This window comes from Egretta garzetta, unplaced genomic scaffold, assembly GCF_000687185.1.
Source record: "Egretta garzetta isolate BGI_Z169 unplaced genomic scaffold, ASM68718v1 scaffold36, whole genome shotgun sequence".
In the NCBI taxonomy this organism is placed as follows: domain Eukaryota; kingdom Metazoa; phylum Chordata; class Aves; order Pelecaniformes; family Ardeidae; genus Egretta; species Egretta garzetta.
Window position 1 is genome coordinate 2,288,422 of NW_009259975.1, and position 18,589 is coordinate 2,307,010.

General features: G+C 38.3%; 1 protein-coding gene across 1 annotated transcript in view; it reads right to left on the minus strand.

The window, feature by feature from the left end:
* SNTG1 (syntrophin gamma 1) overlaps positions 1-18,589 on the minus strand; it is a 158,891-nt gene that overhangs the window by 57,731 nt on the left and 82,571 nt on the right. The window contains exon 11 of the mRNA XM_035895882.1: positions 13,695-13,733. Within this exon, the coding sequence (XP_035751775.1) occupies positions 13,695-13,733 (39 nt within the window). The remainder of the gene's footprint in view (positions 1-13,694; positions 13,734-18,589) is intronic.

An 18,589-nucleotide genomic window follows, 5' to 3' on the forward strand; every position in this document is an offset into this window, starting at 1 on the left:
AGAATTTTCAGTGGATTTTGAATGTCTCATGAAGACTGCTTTTGAAAAAATTACACTTGAATGGGTAAAACTTGCAGTGTTTTAACAAATTGGTCCCAAAGAGTATTCATCTTCCACCAGCTAAACAGAGATAACTTTACAGGTCCCTGCTTTTCTCTTTCACCTGCCTTCAGAGTTTGAACTTTCAATCACAACAGCCTGAAAAACAAACTATTTTTATAAAAGCAAATAAATATTCTGCAATTTAAATTCTGTAATTTAAATCCAGAGTATTTACCTCACTAGATATGCAGAGAGAGATTAATTCACTATGTCTATCTTGCGGCATTGCAGCAAAGAAATCATGTATCAAAGCACCTTTGATGTCCTTTACTACTTAAAAAATACTGAATTGAATTATTTCTTTTGGTGAGAGATGTTACAAAATCTCCATTCTTAAATATATTCAGAACATGACTGGGGAAAGTCCTGAGCAACATGATTTATATTGGCCATTCTCTGAGCAGGGTTTTGACCAGATGACCTACAATAACTCATCCAATCTAAGTAATTCTGTGATTCTGTGAGTCTTTTATCTCAAAGCAGTCATATCTGTCTTGGAATCTGTTTTAAAATAGTCCTGACTTACTATTCTTAGCAAACCAGCTTCAGCATTGTTTTTATTACAGTGCCACTTTATTCTTCTGTGGCACACATGGGAGCAGATACCCAATGTAGTAGTTCACATTTCATAATCCATTTGTAGCTGTCCAGGATTTTCTAAACTGATCCATTTTATATCTACCCTAATTTTCAGTTGGGCAGTGTATCAAACTTCTCACTACAGACTTTCATCCTTAAAATACGCTCTGGAAAGGAATTTTTAGTGCAGACTGCCTGCAGGTAAGGCACCCTTGAGACTGAAGGCAGTAGGACTCTTCTATTGCTCATAAGCAGATACTGAGAAATGCCAAGATGAATCCTATACTCTCTTCTCAGTTGTTAACAGGGGGAAAAAGGTTATAATTTGTGAAGAACCCTGATATTCTAAAAAAAAACAAATATCTTATTCTTTGAAATTCAATTGACTTTCTAAACATAATGGAAAAACTGGCATGTAAAGGACCAAAGTAATGATGTATAGCTTGCATTCTTGCACACTCTTAAAGTAAATAAAAGTCTTCCTAAATTAATTACTAAGAAAGAAGGAGAAGTGGGACTTTAATTATTAATTTTCAAACAGTGGTATCCAAATATAACTGGGTTGAGAAAGATAACCAGAATGCAGTCTCATTCTGAAAAACGGTGAGGTAGAGGAAAATTACTGCTAAAATACCTCCTTCAGGAGCTGAAAAAAAAACCCTTAGGGGATGATTAGATCAAAACCAGGATATTCAGTATGTTCTACATAATGTTGTTTTCATGCTTCTCTTCATAACTTAGTTTTTAACAAGAATCTGATTTTTTTTGCTTTGTTAGAATAAAGTCTGTTTTAATTTTCCTGGTGTTTAGATTGAAGCTAGGCTATCCTGAAGGATTTTTCATTGCTCAAATGCCAATGGCTTCTGGCAGGGAGTTAGCAATAGAGTTCATAAGATTTATTGAACTCATGTTGCACTTAATTATTTTTTTACAGCGGGATGATGCCTGTCAATAGTAGACTTGTCTCTGACATCTCTCAGTATTTCCATGGATTTTGTAATATTGTTGGAAAAGCTTAGTCTTTAAGGAGTACTGGGTAACAGTTGTTTTGTAATAGTATCAGAGCTTTCTTCCACTCAGACAATATTTTTTTTTTTTTAATGCAGTGTCTCTCCATCTCCATCCTCATCCCCCTGAGGGAAAAAACCTATAAAGGATGTTTATACCCCAAAATAAGGACTGGGTCCTGAATGAATTTCAGTGTTAGATACTGAGGGTCTGTATTCCCAGAGACCTCTACAGAGGGACAGGCACGGGGAAGACAAGATAAAGAATCAGCTGTGGGTGCCATCTGTGTAGCTGAAGGAGAGATCTTAATGGAATAGTTCAAGGCCCTGTGAAGAGTGTACAGTGACCTACAGGAACCTTATTAAACAACTGATGGATATAAGCTCATAAATAATACTTAGCCAGAAGTCTCTCCTCTCACAGACAGCATCTTTTCTTCAAGGCCTTTTTGGATAGTCTCAGAGTTCTGGATCCTTTTTGCATACTTTCTTTTCCCACTGTCCGGGGTTGGCTTTGAATGGCAGCCGACTTCAGCAGGGGGGGAAGGAGAGCCTGCCATATGATCTCACCTACCACCGTTACGGCAGGCTTGTGGGAGCAATAGGTTGGAGTGATGAGTGACTATTGCTTCTATTAAGGAAGTACTGCAAACAGTAAGCTGTTAAACAAATAATGGGAAGCAGCATGACTTCTGGCTGCAGAGCTAAAGAAAGCAGCTAGAAACTGCATAATGTATCTTCATCCTGCTGGATTTCGGGGGTGCTCAGAGCATGCCAGTTGGATTGAGTGCCTCTGGATACTCAGCACTTACACACCACCAGAGTCGTCAGGTAGCGACTTGCTTTAGAGAAAGAAGCCAGATGTCTGTCTGGACCTTGGTCGGAAGTTCCCGGTCACAGCACTGCCCATCTACTGCTTCAGGACCTTTCACCTCTCAGACCTGCACTGTTTTAGAATCATAGAATCATAGAATCATAGAATGTTTTGGGTTGGAAGGGACCACTAGTGGTCATCTAGTCCAACCCCCCTGCAGTGAGCAGGGACACTGCTAACTAGATCAGGTTGCTCAGACCCCCATCCAACCTGGCCTTGAATGTTCCCAGGGATGGGGCCTCCACTACCTCTCTGGGCAACCTGTTCCAGTGTTTTACCACCCTCATTGTAAAAAATTTCTTCCTTACCTCTAGCCTGAACCTACCCTGTTCTAGTTTAAAACCATTTCCCCTTGTCCTAACACAGCTGGCCCTACTAAAAAGACGTTCCCCATCTTTCCTATAGGCCCCCTTTAGGTACTGGAAGGCCGCAATCAGGTCTCCCCGTAGCCTCCTTTTCTCCAGACTGAACAAGCCCAACTCTCTCAGCCTGTCCTCATAGGAGAGGTGCTCCAGCCCTCGGATCATTTTTGTAGCCCTCCTCTGGACCCGTTCCAACAGTTCCATGTCCTTCTTGTGCTGAGGGCTCCAGAGCTGGACGCAGTACTCCAGGTGAGGTCTCACCAGAGCTGAGTAGAGGGGCAGAATCACCTCCCTCGACCTGCTGGCCACGCTTCTCCTGATGCAGCCCAGAGTACGGTTGGCCTTCTGGGCTGCCAGCGCACATTGCCGGCTCATGTCTAGCTTTTCATCCATCAGTACCCCCGTGTCCCTCTCGGCAGGGCTGCTCTCGATGAATGATTTTCCAGAATCATTCTTCATAAGTAAAGGTGGACTTTTTTTGGTTCTAAACCCAGCATCGAGAGATATTCCAACAAGGAAAATGTTTATTATTAAATTAATATATTAATAAATTTTTCAGTTGCCAGCTCCAAAGAATAGTTTATCCATTTGCTCCTGTTAAATTTCTACTTCCTGTGTCATAAACCAGGATGGAGTTAATAAGTTTTGTTTCCCAAAATTGTAAGACTGAAAGAAAAACTTTGCTAATGTGCTAAATATAAGACACTAATCACTATACAGTGTATCCTTACCAGAAAATAAAACTGTTTAAAAGGACAAAAAAGTGTAATATCATGAATTTCTAGGGGATGTTTCTGCATTTGCAATTGACTACTTTTTAAACATTTTTCATCAATTTTATTGACAGCTTTCCTCCAGACATTTTCGGTGATTAATACTCGGGATTCTTTTTCCATCTTCATTTGTAGGTAACTCATAAATTGTCAATTGCTTTGTACTATTTTACACATCAACTATTTTCTGAAATCAACTATCAAATCAACTATTTCTGAAAAGTAGTAACTGTACCACTGATACCATGGACTATTATTGTGATGAAAGGGAAAAGATCAATGGCCATCTGTGGTCCACAGAATTCTGTTTAGCCAGTGTTCTTAGAAGTTCAGGAGACTATTTTTCCTTTCACAGGGTATGATACCAAACACCGATCATCTGCATAGATGTAAATAAGTGAAAGGGAAAAAATTAAATGCTTATTCACCTCTCCTCTTGAAGTAAACTGTAATTAAAGTACTTTGTTTAAGCCTTTTGAGTCCTATGTGCTCTTTCAGTAAAAGATCTACAGTTAAAGTATATGCTTCATTGATTCCAATTAATTTATTTAGATGATACAATTCCCCAAGGAATAATGTGTGTATAGGCTTACTGAACACCTTCAATCTAATCTACTAAAATTAATGTCATTCTTAGGGACTTTTACACTCATTGATGCAGTAAAAGAGGCATTACAATTAAGCATTGCAACGTTTTTATTTCTAGCCTCAGCCTCCAATGAAAATTCCAAAATGGCCAGACAGAACAATTTCATATCTGGTAGGCTATGGATATTAACAATTCCTGATTTAAGGTGAGGTTAAAAAAAAAAAAAAAAAAGCTTTCCCCATGCTTAATCTTTCATTTTAGAGGTTTATGACAAATCAGGAAGCAATGATTGCCCTGCCTAAATCTGCCTGGAGGGGTGTTCTGATTCGGAAGAACCCTGGATGCGTACAGGCAGAGTCAGGTTTACCAAAAGATGTTAAGACTGTATTGTTGCAAAAAGTAGCAGCTGAAGGGAAAGCCCTTATTATGGCAACCTAGCAATTACAGCATTCACAAAGTCAGTATGTCAAACCTGTATCTTTCATCTTCTAACCTAACCATCAACCTAAAAGGTGAGGTATACAGCTCCTGTTGAAGACATGACACTATGCAGAAAGACACAGAACTGTGGGATCAGAAAGAGCCTGATTTCATACCTGAGAGTGTACAGCGAGGTGAGAGATCTGGTAAGAATATCTTAATCTGGAAAGCATTAGACTGAGCTGTCCACTTACCAGCTGAATACTTTTAAGCCATGACTGTCACCCAAAAATAGGCATAAACATAATGTTCCATAAAGTATATGTATTAATTTATCTATTTGTCTATATATTAATCTATTTAGAGCAGGAACTTCCATTAATTTCTTAGAAAGAATCTTTGTGGAAGCATTCAGAGCTTGGAACCTGGCATGACATTGACCTGGACAAACTGGAGAGGTGGGCCTGTGTGAACCTCATGAGGTTCAACAAGGCCAAGCGCAAGGTCCTGCACCTGGGTCAGGGTAACCCCAGGTATCAATACAGGCTGAGGGATGAAGGGATTGAGAGCAGCCCTGTCGAGAGGGACATGGGGGTACTGATGGGTGAAAAGCTGGATATGAGCCGGCAGTGTGCCCTGGCAGCCCAGAAGGCTAACCGTACTCTGGGCTGCATCAGGAGAAGCGTGGCCAGCAGGTCGAGGGAGGTGATTCTGCCCCTCTACTCTGCTCTGGTGGGACCTCACCTAGAGCACTGCGTCCAGCTCTGGAGCCCTCAGCACAAGAAGGACATGGAAGTGTTGGAGTGGGTCCAGGGGAGGGCTACAAAAATGATCCGAGGGCTGGAGCACCTCTCCTGTGAGGACAGGCTGAGAGAGTTGGGCTTGTTCAGCCTGGAGAAGAGAACGTTGCAGGGAGACCTGATTATGGCCTTTCAATACCTAAAGGGGGCCTATAGGAAAGACGGGGAAAATCTTTTTAGTAGGGCCAGCTGTGACAAGACAAGGGGTAATGGTTTTAAACTGAACCAGGGTAGGTTTAGACTGGATATATGGAAGAAATTCTTTTCAATGAGGGTAGTGAAACACTGGAACAGTTTCCCAGAGAAGTAGTGGAGGCCCCATCCCTGGAAACATTCAAGGCCAGGTTCGATGGGTCTCTGAGCAACCTGATCTATGATCATTCTATGATTCTATGAATCAAGCTTTGAGTCAAACCCCTAAGCCACAAAGAAGCTACCAGACTTGGTCCCGTGAGCTGCCTGAGGTAGTACTACACCCCAGCTGCTTTGGACCTTATCCCGATGGTTCTCCATTCTTCAGGAACCAAATGCTAGGCATCACACCACTTCTTCACAGATTCCTAAGTCCTGTCTGTAGTCTACCCTTAAAATGTCACTAAAATACATACAATATCTAGTAACTCTTCTTCCACAACCAGAACATAGATAACATTTGTTTATCTGTGTATCGATTTAGGTTTCCACTTAATAACATCTAGTTGTGGGACTTGTCTGTTTATTTCACTCAGTTTTAAATGTCTACAATAGAACAAGGTGTTTAGACTCCCTTCATTCATCTGGCTTATTTAAGCCTTTAGTAAAGAACACAGTAGAATCATCCCTGTATTGACTAAAATCTGAACACTGATCTAACACAGATGTGGTCACTAAATTTGGTCAGGCAAAACTCACCCTTACTAAAAGCAATTTTCAGGGTGTGACATTAATATTGCAGAGAAAAAAATAGCTAGCTAATACTTGTTATACTAGCAAGTTAGTGTTAGAAAAAAATACATGAACATAAATGAGAAAAATATGTAAATGAGGATGAAATTTAACTTGAGGCAAAATTAAATTTGCTGGACATGCAGAAATTATTTGATACACAGCTTGAGACTCATAGTTTGAGATTTAAATAAGAACTTGATCTAATCACTCTTTTCTATCATCTAAATTTCCAGCAGGTGTCCAAATTACTTCCATCCTTTCATGAGCTATAGGGTATGCAGCCCTAGGATATAAGCATTGCTATCCAATAACTGCATCAAGTGACTCACAACATGAATGCTGTCTAGCTCATCAGGTAATCCCCTATTTTCAGGAAGCAGTCTGACCTTCGTCTCAAAAGTCAACATGGTTTCCTCAGCCTAAAATCTCTAACAATCTATGGTGTGCATTGCCCTTCTAAAACTTTTTTATGTCCTGAAGTTCAAACGCTACTCTGGACTACAATGTAAAGGAAGAAAAACATTTATTGGCAACAGGAAGCATCTTTTTTTATATAATAAAGAGTGCCTCAGAAGCATCTAAAACAATTAAAGAAATTGCTCAGTGAGAAGTATTTTATGTCAACCAAACATACCCATAGATAGATAGATAGATAGATAGATTTTTCCCTTTATTTTACAGAAAGCTCAATAAAGTATTAAGAAGCAACACAAGCCTTTCAAGGGTTTATGTTATGGAGTAATAATCCATGCCAAGTGCCATAGATGGCTGACAATACAATGCGGGGAATTAGCACAGCGTAATTTACACCCTATTGTGCACTTCTGCTTAATTTAACAGCAAGAACTCAGCTCCCCCTGTGTGTTTCTATAAACATTTAACAATAGAAGCTTCATTCTAGAGATTTTCCTTCAAAATAAACTTGATCAATTCCTTACTGCGACAACAGATGGTGACAGAGCAGATGTTCTATAGGAGCTGGAAGTTCAATAACTGTCAGTCAAGAGCTGCAGAATGGCTACTCTGAGGAACTACAGTAATGGCTTATTAAAAAATAATTAATTCAACAGTCATGCAAAATCAGGAAGAAAAAAAATAATAAAAAAGAAAACAAAATAAACCTAAGGAGAGGGAAGAAAACCATTGTCCTTAATGTACTTCTAGAGTAATGACTTGATTTATCTTGAGGACATGTCACCTTTCAGTAGAACACTCTGTTTAATCATTACACTTTAAAGTATTAATACAATAGCAATGTCATCTTGGAGGTTATTATTTTGCAATTAAAAAAAAAAGGCATGTGTTGTGTTCCATACAGATGTTTATCCCTAGAAAAGATGTCCTATCACTCCACCTGAGAACGCAATTCACATTTTTAAGTGTAATAGAGGTGCAACACATCTGCAGCAAAGGACACTGGCTTGAGTGACAGGCAAGCCAGCCACCGTGACATTTGCGTGTATTCACCTTTATACAGCATCTATAAGTTAGGTTTTATTAAATAAAATCACTGAGATGAATTTTTAGAAGTGATTTTAAATGAGATTGTTCTAACTACATAACTTTAATCAAGGTGAACAGCAGCCTATTAAGCCAGAATATGAAGTGGTATTACATAGCTGATCTGGTACAGCTGCATGTAGTTGTTTTTATTAAATTATATCAAAGCAAGCAAAAATGGTGATATCCAGGTATATTGGTGATCGTCATCAAGAATTTAAATATGCCTGCAAAACACTGGCATTCATGACAACTGAGTGCTGCAGAATCTGACATGCACAATTATAGCCCAGTTTCTTGCCTTAGTGTGGCATCAGTTCATTATGCCATGATGTTTTAAAACTGATTTAAACACAGGTGTGGAGATGGCAAAACTCTGTCTCAATCTCACATAATTCTCATTATAAACTGTTAACTTTGAACAGGACAGCTACCAATTCTTTTAACATAAATGCAGGAAAATTCTAGAGGGAAAGATTCTTCTTAAAAATTAAAATTAAAATTATGTAATGAAAATATCTTATCTTCTATAGGGACAAGACAAACCTTTCAGAAATGTTTGTGCTGCCTGTAGATAGAAGGGAAATAGTGTTCAACTTAAAGGATTACAGAATTCTTTCCCATTACCCTTTTTTTGTGAATTCTGCATTGATAAAAGGTGGAGGGTTATAGCCTTTGAATATCTTAATAGAGATGAGACATGCCACATGGGAAAAGAGTTTTAAATACACTGCTCTGCCAAGATATTCTCATCTCTGTTTCATGTGAAACCTTGACACTCAACTTTTGTCTGTGTAGTAGAGAAGCAAGAGGCTATTTATTGCATTTGTGAACATGTATGTAAACATAGCCATAACCCAATAAAATAGAAAACCAGCTCCCCAAGTTTTCCAGGTACTGAATCTGCTTTGTACCACTAGCTTGTTGAGTAAAATAAGTTAACAGTGCAATCAGAAAATTACGTCTTTCCAAACTGCAATTTATAAACATTGTAGTTACTTGTGCACGTAGGGACAGGAGGAGGTAAACTGAAGTCCAGACTAAGATTTAGAACTAAACCTTGAATTCCACTGTGTACCTAAACCAAATGTAACCAATTTATCTTCCTGGCACAGCAATCAGTAAATGCCAAATCCCAATAAAACCCAAGTAGCAAATGAGGGTTATAATGTGTAGTAAAATCTTGAGTAGCTGGAGGCAATACATTTGGTTTCCCATCCTGAGAAGGATCAGAAGATTTTGTAAGACACACTATCTAATGCTGATTTCCCTAGATCTTACCAAGTCGATTTTCAGCTGAGATCGGCACATTGGCGAACTCACGGTGGCTAATGTAAAGACTGGGAATTGAAATGGAATGTGCATTGCTTGTCCTCAATACCTCAATACCACCACTGTTTATTGAGGTAGGTGTATTTTCCTGTTATTTGGAAAGGGTTATCAGGGAAGTGGATGCCACCTTTCACAACTCACCTGCCTAATGATGGCTCTCAGGGGAGCTGACGTTTACTGTAATCAGTGTAACAGCTGAACAGCAGTGATGAGTTCCAAGAAAAGGAAACACCTGTATTTCCTCTCCCATTTTGGTTGATCAAATAGAGAATCCTCTGGCTGAAACCTTGAAATATTCTATTCTTCATCCCTCTCTGATATGAGGTCTTTATCATTTTTTTCCCTGGAATTACGAAAATTTTGCCTACAACATAGTATTATTTTTAGTGCCTATTTAAAATATGCATTATGTTTTCAATACTAAATTATTTATTTATTTTTTCTCAACGACTTGCTGATATTCTCTTAGATGGTACTATATGTAGCCTGTGCATATAATATCTATACAGAAAACACAACCAAGTTTCTAATTTTTTACCACCTTCAAGAGTTATTTTTCTCATTGTCAGGCCAGAAAGGGGAAACATTATTTCCCTCTTCTCACGCAGTCTTCTTCAACAATATTTTGTCTGTGTGGTTTTCTTCCATGCTGGCCATATAATTATCACTTTCTTATCAATACTCATGTTTGAACTTTCAATTTCCAATAAATGGATCTTATCTTAACAATTTTCCAGACAAACCTACTTTTACAATTATCCCCTTAAAGGAAAGCTGCTACATTATGTGTAGTCAATGAGTTTTTTCTAATCACTTTTTCTCTTTTCTTTTTAACTTGCTGCAAAATTTGAGACATTTGGATAATGCTGTCAGTGTTACAGTAGCTTCCACACCTATGTAGGTTCACTTTTTTCCTCATCATAATGCTAATGGGTCTGTCTGTGCCGTTGTTTTCTTCTCCAAATCAAGAACATATTCATAAAGGAATTCTAACTGGCTTGGTTCCTTGACTCTAGTGTGACAACTGCCTTCCCCCCTTTACATTTAACAACTAATTTAAATCCACATTTTTATACAGATACATGTATACATATTAATTTTATATATATGCATATGCACATATATACACAAAAATTTTAAGTGAAATTAGCTTTCAATTACCCTGCTAGTGCTCATAAAAATAACCCCACAGGTATTCGATAAGTGAAATTAAGTATTTTATTCTTTTTTTTAAAGCATAATAGGATGAAGCAGTCGAAAGATTAACTTGTAATGTTGCCGCTGTTGGAAAATTCTATGGAAAATTTTGCCTACATAGACAAAGGTGTAAAATCAAAACCCTCACAGACTTTTTTTGATACTAGTAATATCTAAGTGTGAGAAAGATATTAATCCCCTTAGTAACTGGATGTTTAGCAAAAGGAGGATATTTGAGAGAAAAGGTTAAATACTAAAATTTATTGGTATTTATCAGGAATCTTTTAGATATACAGGGAAGAAATGTAAACTATACTACAGATATTTTGTTACTGTATTGATTAAAGTTAGTACTCTAAAAATTCTTAGTCAATAGATATTTTTCAGTAAACTGACTTTGAAAACGTGTCATTATAGGTGCTTAGAAACTGTCAGATTTTGTTTTATTCCTGCTTTTTTATTGAACAAGATGCATAGGATGTACAATAACATTTCCATTCCCATCCTAAACAGATAACATGCCTGTCATTTGAACTAATAATTTTAGGCAAAATATATTGTAAGAAAAAATCTAGAAGTAAAATCCCAATCTGCTTCATTTCAGAGTTCAAGTTCATTATGTTCTTGAAGAAAGAAGTCAAAACTAGCTATTCAACCTCTTAGATAAAAATGTGTTTTATTAAAACAAATGTCAAGATGACAAAGTATTCAAGATGATAATTTAATATTCAGATAAATAATGATGTGTTAATGTAACAAGTAAAAAGGACTGTTCCTTCCCTGCTTATCATGCTAATGTCTGCTGCATATCACAAGACAGAAATTAACCCTGTATCTGTGTAGTCTTTTCTGACTCTTCTCAGAAATACTGTATTTAACCTAGGTGATATTTCCAAGCTCCTTCTACAATAAAAACCCTGCAACCCTCTTTACATAAGATAAACCCAAAAGGGAGTCTGTTTTTGAAATTAACATTCCCTAAAATTTCAAGACACCCACAGATCAATAAACCTTTTTCTTTTCTAGTATTTGATGGGCAGTGAGACCTTATCAATCTCTCTGCCCATCAAATTAGCCTCTCTGTTTTCAGTTTGATCTTTTGGCTGACTTTCTTGACACAGTCCATGTCAATCCCTTTGGAACACAGTGATTGATGCTGATGAGAGAAGAACACATTAATTGTGGACTGCCCTAACAGATAACATGACCAACAAGCTATTCAGGACAAGAAAGTTATTTTTGCTTTCCACTGGAATTCTAAAGAAGAGGAAAAAGCCTTACTGACCATGCGTGCCAAGAATTACAAAACAGCAGAGATCACTCAATTAACATGTTAGCCTGGTGGGACATTGTAACAGTTGTTTATATTTTTCTTGTCTTTTTTTTACAGTAATAAAAGCGAAGAGATACGTTTACAGTAAATTGTGAGAATGAAAAAGGAGCTCCTTAACTATTTTTTGTCTACTAGGCATTTAGTCTTCCTTCTTTTGAGACAGGAGCATTTCATTGCCACTGCCACAACTGATGTTATAAAAACTGTTCTGAAAATGCCCAAATGCAAGTGTTATCTTCAATTGCTGAATGTCACAAACCACTTCCTTTCTGTGACTTCAGGAGACAAGAGTGAGACACAAGTGTCTAAAAATCTGAGTAACTGTACTGCAGATGAAGAATTGAGAATCAAGGGTAAATAAAAATGTACCTAATTGTTTATTATGTTTTATTTATTCTAACTACCCACATAGTTAGTCGTTATTGTTGTTGTTACTGTTTGGTTCTGTTGTTGTTGTTATTATTATTGTCATTCATTTATTATGATTTGTTGATCTTCTCATGAAGAAAGCAGCAATCAATATAGTACTACCCCCTCCCTTATGAGTTGTACTTGGCACAATTCCATATTAATCCATTAATTCCATATTAATACAGTTGGACCAGAGACAGGGAACTGAAAATTTGTTGACTGGCTGAAGATATTGTGTAAGGGAGGTGAAAGCACTTTCCTTCCTCAAATCTATTATCTTGACGGCAAGTTTACAGCTCAGTCCTATAAATTTTTCTCTCCTTCTACAAAGAACTATTTTTTTCCTTCTCATGAATCAGATTTCTCTGTTTCCCCTTATTACAAATTTCTTAAAAATAAATCCCCGTTATGTAATAGCTGTGATGCACAACACGTGCATACTTAATTAACTGGTTTAATTTACTAGACAGGTACTCTGTGATAAGTAGCCCATCACAAAATGGTCACATTTTCAACTCTTGTGCTATATCACAGAAAAATTAATGGCAATACTGTCGTATGGGAACAGACTGCATTCTAAATGAATTTTTGATCACTTTACAGTGCACTGAGCTTTACCCTGAATATTTTTATGTATGATTTGTTTACATAGTTTTCTAAAATATATGCTGTTCCTTTTGAGGGTGTTGTGGCTGTTGTCCATTCTTACTATGGTCTCTAGCAACTAGAACCTCAGAATTTCAGCCTTTAACTTCAAGCTGTCTGTATGTTTGCTTCTTTAAAAAAAAGTGTGGAAAGAACAGATTTCTCAAGACACACAGCTCTAGCTCTTCATCCCATGGATCCGATTACCTGATACACAGATGTAGAGAAGAGCAGCAACTGTGCTCATGATGCATTTTGCAAGAAACCATCTCTATTCATCTCTGTTCAAGCAAGGAATCTTGCTCTCTTTTTTTAAGACATTGCAGTGCCTTCCAGTAATATGAGACTGCCAAAGGATGAACTTGGAGATAATCAGATTACACAGTTTGTTCCAAACTCTGCCACCAGCCTTCTCCATAACCTTGTGCAAATATTATTTTTTTATGCCTTCATTTGGACAATAGGATTATTATATTTTTAGAATTTTAGAACATTGATGGATACTAGCTAATTCTGTGAAGCATAACAATTCCATTCCCCCTTTTATAGTAAAATGGGTAAGATGCAATCAGATTAAAACTTTATATATATATATATTTATGTGTATATATATATATGCATTAAATAGGTTAATTTTAAAAGATTAGGCATGATCTTACTTTGACCAAACAATCCAGTTCCCTTTGACTTTAGAAAAAGAAACACCTATTGAGGCAGCAAGGTAGTCTCTAAAGAAAATCTACTACGAATTCTTGAATTAGAATAATGCACAGCTAACACATGATTAAATACAGCTGAAATGAGAATTATAAATGATACAACCCCAAATTTTCTTTTTCTTACCTGCTGGTTTACGGGAAAGTTCCTGTTGATTTTTTTAATCTATAAAAATAAATGAAAAAAAAATTAATAGTCATTAAAAAAATAAAAATTGGAAACAATGTTTATTATGCAAATAAAACAAAAAGCAAGAAAATCTCCTGCAGTAAAGGGACTGAAATCTTTGACAAGCTCCTGTGAATAATGGGACATTTCTGTGGTCACTGTGTGGTTCATTCTGCTGTTCAGAATACCAGAAAGAAGAATACATGCAAAATTATTTTCTGAATTCTACAACACTATGTTTTCTGGTTTTTTTCTGCTTAGAAGCTATAACATAAACTAGAGCATTTAACTACATAAGTAATTCAGAACAACTGCCATCCACCAAAGTCATCAAGCTTTAAGCAAATTCCTGTCCTTAAAGCATGATGGAAAACTGGGCTGGAACAGCCTTTGAAACATCCCTTGTATTCTAGGTCCAAAATCAAGTCTGCAAAATCAGTTTTGATAATTGGTCAAGGTATTTTTTTCTTAAAACATTTAACAATACCCCTAGGTAAAGAGAAAACCAGTCTGAGACACCTGGTTCATGAGGAATTTTTAGTAGCCCTGCAGATCATTGACTTCATCTAAATAAACATTGCCAGCTTTCTGACATAAAAGTGTCCAATACAAGGAGAATTATGTGTGGAACATACACATTCCTGCCATTAGTAGAATAAAAATGTTCTTTTTTATTTTAAGCATAAGCCCTGAAAGCTTTTTGCAAACCTAGAAAATCTACCATGTGCATTCATGACAGATACTTCGTACCTAGAATTTATTCTTTGCTCTCATATGCTAACTTTTCACAATTGTTTTTGTAGCTATGGGTAAATGAGTAAAACACATCTTTAAATTAAAGGCATTGTCAACTAGGAATCAATTGTATAGTCCTGAAAGCCCTGAAATGACAATGTAACAATTACACTGCTTCAATCAAAGGTATGATCACCTTTTTAGAAGAAAAGAAGAATCAAAACTGAATTTCCTCCAGTGTTTACAATATCATCTCTAAACAACTATATGCAGGGATGTGAGTGGCACTGTGTTTTGCAGGCTTTATAAAAAGAGTGTTTGCTGAAGTGGTAACCTCTTTGCATTCTTCATGCAAATACTGAGAAAGTCTGTAAGTCTCTGTCCTGTTTTCAGCTAGGATAGAGTTAATTTTCTTCCTAGTAGTTGGCATAGTGCTGTGATTTCAAGTACTATAAGAATGTTGATAACACCCTGATGGTTTAGTTGTTGCTGAGCAGGGCTTACACCAGTCAAGGAATTCTTCAGCTTCCCCTGCTCTGCCAGGTGCACAAGGAGCTGGGAGGGGGCACAGCCAGGACAGCTGACCCCAACTGGCCAAAGGGCTGTTCCATACCATATGATGTCATGCTCAGTACAGAAACTGTGCAGAGCTGGCCAGAGGGCTGTGACCACTGCTTGAGGATGGGCTGGGCATCAGTCAGCGGGTGGTGAGTGGTTGCATTACTTGGTTCTCCACAGTTTTTTCTTTTATCTCTCTCTTCTTGTTTTCCATTATTATTATTATTATTATTATTATTATATTTCAATTATTAAACCGGTCTTATCTCATTATCTCAACCCATGAGTTTTCTTTCCTTTACTATTCCGATTCTCTTCTCCATCCTAATGGGAGAGAGGGTGAGCAAGTGGCTATCTGGTGGTTGGTTGTCAACTGGGCCTAAACCACGACAGTCTGTCACTGACATCCCCCAGTTTTGCTATCAAAGAATAATTCTCACTGTCAAGAACATGCTGGCAAGCAATTTCAGTGGGTTTTCAAGTGTAACATGAATAAAAAGTGTCAGAAGAACATTTCCATCCCTCCCTTCTTGCATGTACATCAGCTTCAGTTTCCTCCTTTCTTCAATGTAAATTAAGGGGAAGCATTAGAGAGCTAGGACATTTGGTGGACAAAGTACTAAAATAAAATGAATCCACACTTCATAAGATGCCACCTATCTTACATGGTTTCTTTAAAGAAAGGGTGGATGAAAAACTTGACGGTTTGACAGAAAAACAGAGATTTCAAGACTTTGGGGATTTATTCCTAAATCTGACGTGAAATACTCCAGCATGATAAATCCATGTTTGTGTTAGTAGGTGCTATTAAATTCTTTGTCACAACTGTATTTCCTTCTAGTTTAAGTAAAGATTACAGCCAATACCAGGGAAAAATTTTTTATGAAAGAACATTGTCAAGAAAGAGAGATCTTACTATTCTAATCAAAATACTGAAAATATATCTTTATGGGTAAGTTACAGTTACATATTAAATACTTTGATAGTATATTCGTTTACTTCATATATTGAGATTAATTTTTGTAACAGAAATGAAGCACATTGTGGATACATTCCTAGCAGAATGAGGACATCAAGTCCTGATAAGGGCGGAATGCTATTAAAGGGGAAATGCTTAGCTAGTATACGGAACTTAGTTGCTAGAGTAGAGAAGCAGTAACTGCAAGCAGGATAAGATGATGACAATGAAATAACCAGTGAGTGAGCTGGAGGCCTATATATGCTTGTTGGATAGACAGTAGTATGTACGAATTAGAAAAGTGTATGTGATCGTGTGTACGGGGCATGGAAGAATATAAAAGCTGTATACAAAGGTATAATAAACGGCTTCTGGAGATCATATTGGTTGGTGTCAGGAGTCTGGTCTTCCGCAAGTGGCGACCCTGACTTGCCTACGACGGGACAATGATTTATGAAAAGGCGGAAGGACTTGGCTGGTGAGGACGGAGTAGCTGGACTACCCAGGATTTGAAAGAATATTGGAGACACTGCGCAGTGGAGCACTTAAGAGAAAGGTGAGCAGCCGAGGCTGGGAACATGGGAGCGGTTTTAACTAAAGAGGAAAAGGCAATACAGGACATGTTTCAGCATATTCTCTCTAGGAGAGCATTGAAATATGATAAAAGGACTTTAAATCCCTTATTGTGATGGGGACAGTCACACGGTTTCTTTGCCTCAGCCTGAGATGTTTTTGATTTGGACCTCTGGGATAAGCCGGGAGCCGTGTTGTGGGATGAGGTTGGCAATGGGTCTAAGGAGGCTGTCGCTTTAAGTTCGGCATGGAAACTCATTACTACGGTGCTCAAGGAACTAAAAGCCGAACGATCGGTACCTGCCTGTGCTGCAGAAGCACTAGACCCGAAAAATATCTATGCAGAGGCTTTCCCGGCTGATGCTAAGGCGTTTTTGGGGGATGAAAATGATCTGTTCGGTATCCCCATATTGCCATCAGCTCCTCCTGAGGAACAGGAAGCTGAGTCGAAAACAGATGAACCTATGATTATTGAAACAGTATTTCCCCCTCCACCTCTTATTGCACCTTTGCCAGAGACATTCTCTCCTGTTGGTGTGCAGATGATTAGAGAGGAATTGTGCAAGCAAAATCAAGAAATGCAAAAAATAATTCAGAAGTTAGCTGACTTGCCTCCAACTCCATGCAGAGGGGGTCTGTCTGATGCAGACATGTTGTTCTTACAAACTGAGTTGTCTAGGCATAATGCTGAAGTGCAAAAGCTAATAGATCAATTGGCTCACCTGCCTGTGAGGGACAATGAGATTTTACCAGGGTTGAAAGAGTTAACAGCAAATGGCAAAAGTCCGACCGAAGAGGAGCAAAGAGAATTAGAATACTGGAGGAGGATATGCAATGAGAACCAGGCGCAGCAAGCTCTGACCTCAAAGCCCAACCCACATAATTCCAACACTCTCCCTAATCCACAGGGCTCAGATAGGGACCCCCCTGATGTGGTTCAACAGTGGCATGGAGTAATTCAAAATGCAATCATCAAAGGGGACTTTATGCTTAATGCTACTGCCTTCCCTGTTCAGGTGATAGGGGGACATTTGGAGTGATGGCGTCTGTCTTTCCAAGTAACCGTTATGCGTAATGGAGCCCTGCTTTCCTGGGGATGGCTGAGCACCTGCCTGCCCATGAGAAGTGGTGAATGAATTCCTTGCTTTGCTTTGCTTGCACACGTGGCTTTTGCTTTCCCTGTTAAACTGTCTTTATCTCAACCCATGAGATTTCTCACTTTTACTCTTCTGATTCTCTCCCCCACCCTACTGTGGGGGGAGAGAGCAAGTGGCTGCGTGGTGCTTACCATAACAGTCCCTTCTGGCATGAAAGGTGTATCTGAAAACACAGAGTTGACAGAATCGGAGTCAGATTTTGTTCAAGTAGTTTTTAGGATACTCTCAACTATGATATGGGGCCTTTGATAACCGCCGTGGCGATGTGCCTGGGCTGGCAAATGGCCAGGGCATCACTGCCGTTTCTGTGCTGCTGTGCTGGACAGGCTGTGGATAAGTCCAAGCCAGAGCAGGGGCAAGAGGAGGAGTTCATAGCAATGCTAAACCTTAAGGTCTTGTCCAAAGAGACCAGGAGTGGAGATTGTAATGACTATACCTTTACATTGTTGTAACCCATTATTTGAGTTGTATGTTATAGGAATTACTACAGCAAGAACCACCTGAACCAACGGAGGACAAGCCTTACAAGAAGCAGTGCAAGTGCAGCAGTGACCTGACCTGAGCTGGCTTTGGTGCCCAGTAACTTCACACAACGCACCACCTCTGCTTGTCCTGAGTGACCAGCATAAGAGATGGAGCCCAAAGTCATGGACTAAATTAACTCAATGGACATTTTGTGGACATTTCTGGACATCTTACAAAGGCAGTCCATAGACTAAGGGAATGATATTTGTGTAATATATTAAAGGATGGGAAGGGGGTGGTTGTTAATGAGGATGTATTGTATGTGTGGGACCTGAGCATGATGTAAATGGTATGGAATAAGGGGTGGATACTGTCCTGGTTTTGGCTGGGACAGAGTTAATTTTCTT